Source organism: Mus pahari, chromosome 21, assembly GCF_900095145.1.
Source record: "Mus pahari chromosome 21, PAHARI_EIJ_v1.1, whole genome shotgun sequence".
Lineage (NCBI taxonomy): Eukaryota > Metazoa > Chordata > Mammalia > Rodentia > Muridae > Mus > Mus pahari.
This window is the reverse complement of record NC_034610.1, coordinates 21,016,909-21,026,443: the sequence shown is the minus strand read 5'-3', so window position 1 is coordinate 21,026,443 and position 9,535 is coordinate 21,016,909. Positions and strand designations below refer to the sequence as shown.

The 9,535-nt window shown below is 49.4% G+C and overlaps 1 protein-coding gene across 2 annotated transcripts in view; it reads left to right on the top strand.

Annotated features, from left to right (window-relative positions):
- Positions 1–3,326: 3,326 nt before the first annotated feature.
- Positions 3,327–9,535, top strand: part of Rab11fip3 (RAB11 family interacting protein 3) — an 84,109-nt gene continuing 77,900 nt past the window's right edge. For both annotated transcript variants that reach the window (XM_021221448.2, XM_021221447.2), the window contains exon 1: positions 3,327–5,037. In XM_021221448.2, coding sequence (XP_021077107.1) covers positions 3,688–5,037 — 1,350 coding nt within the window. In that variant the 5' untranslated portion in view covers positions 3,327–3,687. The remainder of the gene's footprint in view (positions 5,038–9,535) is intronic.

Sequence of the window (9,535 nt, the reverse complement as noted above, 5' to 3'; positions counted from 1 at the left end):
CTCGAACTCAGAAATCTGCCTGCCTCTGCCTCCCGAGTGCTGGGATTAAAGGTATGTGCCATCACCATCTGGCACATTGCTTTTTAAAAAAATTACATGTATGTATGTATGTATGTATGTATGCATGTATATATATGTATGTGTAGGTGCATGTGTATGTATGTGCGTATACACATGCAATGAAGATTGTGTCCATACAGGGTCTTTCTGGGCAGGGAATTCCTGGATTGTAATGGCAGGCAATGTGACTGAGATTTTTAGAACAAAACTTTTGGCTTTGGCATCTTTATCTTCAGCCAGTTAAAGAGGAGTGAGGTGAAAAGCAGAGAAGGGAGGGACTCAATGTGGCCACAGTGGGAAGAATAGAGTGGAAGGTTCAGGGATCCTAAGTACAGATTCCCGGAGTTGCCGTGAGCCTTAGGTTTAAGCAGAGGATGAATGGGGACAGGCAATCATGTCGAGGTGTGGTCTGATAGGTCATGGGACAGTTCTGGATCTTCGAGGTGGTCATGCAGGCTGACAGCACACCAGGGGAGCGCTCTAGTTCTCCTATGATGATTGCCTCTGCTCCAGGGTGTGGCCTCCCCATGCAAGGTCAGAGCAATGCCCTATCTTTCTGCCTTCAATCTTGTCTGTCTGAATAAGGAGTCAATGCTTCCCAGGGAAAAGAAGCTGCTCCTCTCTTTTCCTTCTTGGTCTCGATTCTGCATCTGGCCTGGGATGGATGTCAGTTCTTCTGCTTCAGTCTCATGTGTGTGCAACTATGTGTACCTGTGTTTGTGGGGGTCAGAAATTGACATATTTTTTAAAAAACGATTTACTTATTTCATTTATATGAGTACACTGCAGCTGTCTTCAGACACACCAGAAGAGGGCATCAGATCCCATTACAGATGGTTGTGAGCCACCATGTGGGTGCTGGGAATTGAACTCAGGACCTCTGGAAGAGCAAGTAGTCAGAGTTACAGGAGGGCACAGGATTTGTACTTGGTCCTTATGCTTGCACTGCCGTTGCTCTTAACTACTGAGCCCCTGCTCCTAGCTTAATTTTTTTGTTTAATTTTAAACATTAAAAATAATTTTATGTGTATGTTTGGCTGCATGTATATCTGTGTACCTCGTCCAAACCTGGTATCTGAGTAGCACGTGGGGTTATACACAGTTGTGAGCTGCTATGTGGGTGCTTGGAACTGAACCTGGGTTCTCAGGAAGAAAACAGTGCTTTTAACTACTGAGTCATCTCTCCAGCCCTCTACCATCTCTTCCTCTTCTTCCTCTCCCTCCTCCTCCTCCTTCTCCTCTTCTTCCTCCTCATTATTATTATTATTGGGACAGTTGGGTTGGCTGGTCAGCATCTGCCTCATTAGTGCTGGGTTATAGGTACATACTCAGCTTTTATAATGGGTGCTGGAATCTGAACACCTCATGATTTCAGGACAGTCACTTTGTTGACTGAGCCACCTTCCCCACCTCAACTGGCTCTTTTTTTTTTTTTTTTTTTTTTTTTTTTTTTTTAAGTTTTTATGTGTACACTGTAGCTGTACAGATGGTTGTGAGCCTTCATGTAGTTGTTGGGGTTGAATTTTTAGGACCCCTGCTCACTCTGGTCAACCCTGCTTGCTCAGGTCAACTCTGCTCACTCAGTCCCTGCTTGCTCCAGCCCAAAGATTTAATTTATTATTATACATAAGTACACTGTACCTGTCTTCAGACACACCAGAAGAGTGCATCAGATCCCATTACAGATGGTTGTGAGCTACCATGTGATTGCTGGGATTTGAACTCAGGACCTTTGGAAGAGCAGCCAGTGCTGAGCCATCTTGCCAGCCCATCGCCTGACTCCTTTTAACCTTTTATCTGCAGCCCCATTGCTTGGTCTGAGCCAGGAAGTGTGCATTCTTCACACACTGGTTCTATTTGGGCACACAAATGCTGGAAGTCATAAATATTTTTCTTAGCCGGGCATGGTGGCACATGCCTTTAATTCCAGCACTTGGGAGGCAGAGGTAGGCGGATTTCTGAGTTCGAGGCCAGCCTGGTCTACAAAGTGAGTTCCAGGACAGCCAGGACTACACAGAGAAACCCTGTCTCAAAAAACAAAAAAACAAAACAAAAATAATAATAATTTTTTTTCCTTAGCTTTGGCACATAACAGACACACCTGGCTCCTCAGAAAACTGGTCTTGGGCCTGCCTGAGAACAACAAAGGACAGGTGGATATTTACCATGACACACTTAAATAGAGAGGCTGGTACTCACCTGAACTGCCTATGAGAATGTCAGTCAAAGGGAATTTCCAGTCCTTGCATTAGATGGAGGCCACTTTATTCTTCCAATATATATATTCCTCACAAAAGCATTCTGTTCTTACAGGAAAATAAGACTACATTTTACGGAGGGAGACATCACCTTCCTTTCCCAGCTGCTCAAAGTCTCCCATATGTGCTGGGAATTTTGCCGTGGGGATGACTCAGTAGATTAGCCGGCTGTACACCTGGAACCGGAGTGCAGTTTTTAGCTTTTGCCAAAACTGCTTATGAAACCATACTTGTCCATGGTGCCCACGAATGTAAAATTGGTTCATAGTTTCCCCTGGCTAAATTTAGTTCTTGACTAGATGCACCTTATTGCTTCCAACTGGCTTAGTCAACTGCTCCGCATCCCTGAGCACGACCCTTTGATGATGATAACGGCATTAGTTAGCAATAAAGAGATAAGCACTGTTTATGTAATTTAAAAAAACATGTTCAGAGCAGGGTTGGTTGGGCCAGTCTACAATCCATGGCGGCAGGATTAGGAGTTAAAGGTAGTGTGGGTTGCACAAGTTCCTGTTTCAAAAAAATACCAAACAACATATCAAACTAAAACAACATCTGCGCCTCTTTATTTCACTGTGTGCCCCTGTGGATGAAGTGTGAGCCCCTCGGATCCTGTCCTTGTGTGGGAGACTTTGGATAATTCCTTACCTGGTGGGGCAATTCGAGCGCTCCTTCGCACCTACTTGGTAGTCTGCCAATTAATATTCTGGTTTGTATCACCAGTTTGTGAAGGAGTCACACAGAAGGGACTAGCGGCTTCTTTTGGGATATGCGAATGTTTTGTTTCCCGTTCAGCAATAGTTCCCCAAACCTATTCTCGGGCGCCTCTTCCTGCGACAGAACACTTCACTCGTCCCACTCGCGCAAATCGTACTGAAAACTCGAATGGGGCAGATCACTGTCGCCCCCTAAGCTGTGCCCTCGTCGAACTCACCTTTATAGCAACCCATGGGGGCGTGATCAGGTTACACGGCGTGCTGACGTCACGCGCGACGGAGGGCGGGCCGGCGCCGGCGCCGGCGTCCCTCACTGGGTCCCTAAGCTCAGGCGCTCAGGCTTCAGCCTCCGCTGCCCGGCCGGTACCTGTCTCCCACCGTCCACTCCCCGCCACTGGGTCCTTACATCATCCGGACTGTGCCGCTGCCATGGGCCCGCGCCAGCCACGCTGCGGGGCCGGGAGCCGCTAAGGTGCGGTGCGAAGATGGGCGAGGGCGGAGCAGGGCCCGAGCGCCAGCCCCAGCAGTCCGGGCGCCCCGCGCGCGCCCGCCCGCGTCGCCGCGGGGATGCCCGCGCCCGCCGCCGCGCCCTGAGCGCCTTTGTCTGCTTTCCGCGCCTTTCGTATCATCCCTAGTTTAGCCGGCGCCGGATCATGGAGCTGTGCCAGCCGACCTCCCTGTCGGACCACGACCAGCCGGCGTCTGGGCCCCAGCGTGGGGTCAAGGGGCCGGTGGGGCCCGACGCTCCTCGCGGCTGGTCAGATGAGCCCGAGGAACACGCCCAGCTTCAACGGTGGCCAGAGGGACCCAACCTGCCAATCTGCTGGCCCGAAGAGGTAGAGGAGCCTCACGCTCCTAGTCGCTGGGCCAAAGAGCCCAACGCCCCTCGCTGCTCGTCCCAGGAGTCCGATGAATCCTGTCACTTGGCTAAGGAGCTGGAGGAATCCGACTCCCCTCGCTGCTGGCCCCAGAAGCCAGACACACCGTGCCACTTGGCCAAAGAGCTAGAGGAACCCGACGTCCCTCGCTGCTGGCCCCAGGAGCCAGACGCATTCTGTCACTTGCTCAAGGAGGTGGAGGAACCTGATGCCCCTCGCTGCTGGCTTCAAGAGCCAGACGTGCCGTGCCACTTGGCCAAGGAGCTGGAGGACCTCGACGCCCCTCGCTGCTGGCCCCAGGAGCCCGACGAATCCTGTCACTTGGCTAAAGAGCTGGAGGAACCCAACGCCCCTCGCTGCTGGCCCCAGGAGCCCGACGTGCCGAGTCTCTTGGCCAAAAAGTGGGAGGAATCCGACGCACCGTGTTTGTTGGCGGAGGAGCTGGAAGAGCCTGATGCCCCTCACAGCTGTCTTCAGGAGGCGGACGCAGGGTGCCTCTCGGCCAAGGAGCCAGAGGAACCTGACACCTCTCACCTGTGGCAGGGAGGACCCGATGCACCGTGCCTCTTGGTCAAGGAACCAGAGGAGGCCGATGCACTTCACTGTTGTTGGCCCGAGGAATCCGAGGAGCCGGATGCTCTCAACCCACGGTGCTTCTGGGCCAATAAACCAGACGAGCCCGATGCACCACGCTGTTGGTCAGAGGAGTCCCAGGTGCTGTGCCTCTGGCCGGAGGAGCAGAACACAACGCGGTGCTGGCAGGAAGAGCCCGATGCACCCTGCTTCTGGCCCGAGGATCGAGAGGAACCCATAGTTTCGTGTCTCCAATTTAAAGAGCCGGAGAAGCCCAAAGTTCGGAGCAGTTGGCCCGAGGAGCTGAAAGACTGCTGCCCTACGCGGGGTCTACCCCTAGAGCCCTTGCTCGCCGATGGCGAGCTGCTGCAGGCATGTCCCGGGCCACCCTCGGACCCAGGCCCAGCGTTGTCGCTGCCCAGCGAACCCGGGACAGCTCAGGAGGAGGGTGGACGCCTCAGGGCGGTATTCGACGCCCTGGACAGGGATGGGGATGGCTTCGTCCGAATCGAGGATTTCATCCAATTCGCCACGGTCTATGGGGCAGAGCAGGTAACAAACGGAGTACAGTTCTGGTCGGGAGAGATGTCGCTGGTTTGTCGGGGTAGTTTCCCTGGAGTCCCCTCTTAGCTCTCAGAGGAAGGCGTACCAAGAGAGTTAGGTCCTCTCCTCTAACGTTACTCTTGCTCCTTATTAACTAGATCTGGAGAGGGAGGCCCTTTTCAGTACCTTGCTTCTGCCACCAGGGTTAGGACCTCAAAGACCAGACTTGTAGATGCCTTTCCAGTAGAGTTAGTGTACTACATGTTTACTATTTGTTGTACTGGGTTTTGTTTGAGAGACAGTAATTAGTGGCCAGAAGGTCCTAGGCATTAAAAATGTTAATTTCTGGCTGAAGATGTAATCAGTTGAAAAATATTTTCCTCATGCTCATAGCTTGGAACTCAGTCCTTTGTCTCACATCAAAGGATAGATACCTGCTCTACAGTGAAGTGGCAAAATCAACAAGCACAGGGACATCTGAAGCTGGTCATGATGGTGCATACCGGTTGTCCCAGCGTCTGTGAGGCTGAGATGGGATTGCTGGAAGTTCAAGGCCAGCTTAGTCTATGTAGTGACTACAAGACTAACTTGAGCTACAAAGTAAGACCCTGTTTCAAAGCACACATATGCATGCGTGCCCACACTCACTAGAATACACACCATGTTCTGCACCATGACCAAGAAAGGAAGGGAATGAGCCCAGGAGTTTCATGGCAGGTGTCAAGTGTAGCAGAGCCATCAGGGCCTCCACTCTCACAGGAGAGCTGAGATGTGTGGAAGGGTACCAGAGGCACAGTGCAAGTGTGCGAGGAGCTCCTGGGGAAGCAGGGTGGAGACCAAGGCCTTGTATGTCCCTTCAGCACTTAATTGTTTGGGGTAAAGATGGCACCAGGGATGTGTCTTTGCTGCAACCCAGAAGACACCAGCTATGTCACAAGTTCCCCTCTATTTTATTTATCGGTTGGGAGGCTGGAGAGATGACTCAGCGGTTAAGAGCATTGATTGCTCTTACAGAGGACCCAGGTTTAATTCCTAGCACCCACATGGCAGCCCACAACTGTCTGTAACTCCAGTTCCAGAGGATCTGAGGCCCTCACACAGACATATATGTAGGTCAAGCACCAAATGTACATTTACAAAATTGTTTATTGGTTAGAAGTTCCTGAAAAGATACCAGCTGTGTTACATGTTCTCCTTTATTTTATTTATTGGTTGGAAGTCTCTGAAATTTTCATCTGTTAATTTTCATGTTAATCATTTTTTTCACACATGCAGACATTTGTTAAGTGGGTGTTCAAGTACATTTGCACGTTTGGGTGTTCTTTAAGAAGAAGAAAGAGAAAAATGAGCTGGGTGTTGTCACATACACTCAGGAGAATGTCAAAATCGAGGTCAACCTGGGTACATAGCAAAACTCTGTCTCCAAAACCTAAAGGGGGAGAAAGGGCAAAGTTGATCTATTTCTGTTAGTCATACTGTTCAAACCTCTCTATTTGCAGCATCCATAGAGCAGTTGGAAAGAATTGCCCTGGTTAACTTGGCACTCCCTGCTGAGGTGACACTGTGGGGCCAGGTGGCTTTCTTACCATTGAGCTCTCTTGCTGGCCCTTCTCCTAGAGCTTGAGTTCTTAGTACTTTCCGTCTCTCCCCTGACTGGAGAGGGCTTTCCAGTGCTTGGCAGTTGATTCCTGGTGTAGCATCTTCTCTTTAAACTTACTCTTGTCTCTCTCTGGTCTGACTGAGAAGGCGAGGGCGGCATTGCTCATTTCCATGACCCACTGCTGTTCTGCTCTCCGTGCCATTGCTGGTTCTCTGAGGTGGTAACTACCCAAGTAGGTCTCATTCTTGCTTTACAGGTAAGAAGCCAAAAGCCGGAGAAAGGCCACGCACTTTCCCCAGCTGGAACAGGACTGGAGAGTCTCTTTCTTTTTTTAGCTCTTAACCCACAGATGACTTGGGGAAGAACTGCTCAAACGTATTTCTACCAAGTTTCAGCTTAGTGAATTGCATACAGTTCTCTTTGAGAAATGTCTTTGGTCATCACCTCCCCAATTTGATTACTCTGGGGAAGATTTAGCCACACTTCTTCCCCATCCCCTTAACCCTTCTCCTCAAAAGGTCTCACCATGTAATTCTGGCAGGTCTAGAACTGGCTGCTCTCTGCTCTGCCTCCAGAGTGCTAGGATCACAGACGAGTGCCACCACTCCCAGTGCAGCACAGTCCTCAGTACAGACTAAAATGGATCGGAATGGTTTACTCTGATGCTTGCTGGTGGAATGTGCAGTTTGGGATGGAGAGCAGAGGGCAGTCTTCTAGTCCTTTGGTTTTTTAGCCTCTTGGGAGGGAACAGTGTTGAGTTGGCTCAGCTTCCTGGACTTAGAACCACCTCCTGGGTTGTGCAGGACACTTCTTGTTTTTTGTGAGTGCTCTCACTGTTCCTGAGCAGATAACACACAAAAGGATGAAAGTTAATCTTTCTGTGAGTGTAAGGTGAGTTAGGCAGCCTTGGTGACTCAGCTTTGCTATCATAGAGGAGCAAAGGCAGGCACATGAACCAATAGTGCAGGATCTCAGAGAAGCAAAGCATTCCCACAATAGATGTAGTTTGAAGGGTTTTTGTTTTTCTGGTTTTTTTTGGTTTTTTTGTTTTTTTTTTTTTGAGACAGGGTCTCTCTATGTAGTTCTGGCTGTCCTGGAGCCAGGACACTCTATAGAGCAGACTGGCCTTGAACTCACAGAGATCTGCCTCTGCCTCCCACGAGAGCTGGGATTAAAGGGATGTGTTACCATTCTCTGCTGTATTTTGAAATTTTTAAGATGAAAGAAATCTCGAGTGTACATAGCAGAGAGGACTGGTTTACTTTATGAGTGTCTGTTTGAGGCAGACATGCAGCTGCCCGCAGAGGTGGTCACACACTCAAGCTGGAGTTAGAGGAGGCTGGGAGCCACCTGACTCGGGTGCTGGAAGCTGTACCGCATCTTCTGGAAAAGCAGCAGCCCTGCATCACTGAGGCGTCTACCTCCCCATCTACCTCCCCATCTACCTCCCCAGCCCTGCCCTTTTCAAAGCAGATTCCTGACTCCTTTCCTGATGCCATGTAAGCTTTTTGTTTGGTTTTTCGAGACAGGGTTTCTCTGTTGCCCTGGCTGTCCTGGAACTCACTGTGTAGACCAGGCTGGCCTCAAACTCAGAAATCCGCCTGCCTCTGCCTCCCTAGTGCTGGAATTAAGGTGTTTGCTACCATTGCACACCTTTAATGATTGATGCTGCTAATCTTTATCTGTTAACAATTCTTTATTTATCTAAAAGATGAGATTTTTTTGTGGTTGTTGTCGTTTTGTTATTTTGTTTTTTTTTTTTGGAGACATGGTCCGGTTTGTAGCCTTGACTGGCCTGGAACTCACTGAATTTACTTGTCTCTGTCTCCTGGATGCTGGGATACCTAGCCTAAGCTAAGGATTTTTTTAAAAAAACATTTTTATCTATTCAGGGTGTGCATGGGCAGGTGTGCCAAGTGCTTGTGCGAAGGTTGGAGGAGAACTTTGAGGAGTCTGGTATCTCCTGTACAGGCCGTCAGGACCTCTGGCTTGCCGCTGGCCACCTTCACATACTGAGCCCTCTCTCTCTCTGCCCTGTTTCTAACTTTTACATTTAATTTCTTTGAGAATGGGGTGTGAGTGAGGAGGAGGGTGGCCTTGAGCTCCTGACCCAGCTGCCCCCATCTCCCAAGTGCTGGGGTCCCAGGTGTGAGGCACTAGCTGGGTTCCAGTGTCTTTTATGTGATCTGTTTATGAAGGTAGCCTTTTCAATTATTAAGCAGGTTGTCTGAATTCTTAATAGGAGCACTCCCATTTATAATAGAGATGGCTGTCATGTCCCTCTTTTCTCTTTCTCCCAAAGTGTCATGGAATGAGTGGTGGCAGGTCAGGTGTGTGATACCATCCAGTGTCACTCACTGGAGTCTGAAGGGGACAGGAGCAAGGGCGCACGGGCATGGTACAACTTTCTAGTTGCATCTCTCTTTTTCTTTTTCTTTTTTTCATTTTTTTATCTTTTTCTTTTAGTCAGGGGCTCAGATAGTCAAGCTTCTCCTTCAGCTGACATTGTGGTGGAGGGTAACCTTAAACTTCATCCCCTGCCTCCACCTCTGAGTGCTCAGAATGTAGGTGTATGCCAACACAGTCAGTTTTACGTGGTGCTGGGGGTTCTGAATTGTGAGAAGGAGTTGGCCCCTTTCTTGCTTGCCTTTTTATTGTTGTTGTTTGTTTTTTTAGATGGATTCTTTATAAAGCTCTGGCTGTCCTGGAACTCTCTGTAGACCGGGCTGGCCTCGAACTCATAGAGATCCTCCTGCCTCTGCCTCCCCAGTGCTGAGATAAAAGGCTTCACCACCACTCTTATTTTTGCTTTTAAAAGGAATCAGTGGTAATTGGAAAAGAGTATGTCTACATTTTATTTTATTTATTTTTGTTTTTGTTTTTCGAGACAGGGTTTCTCTGTGTAGC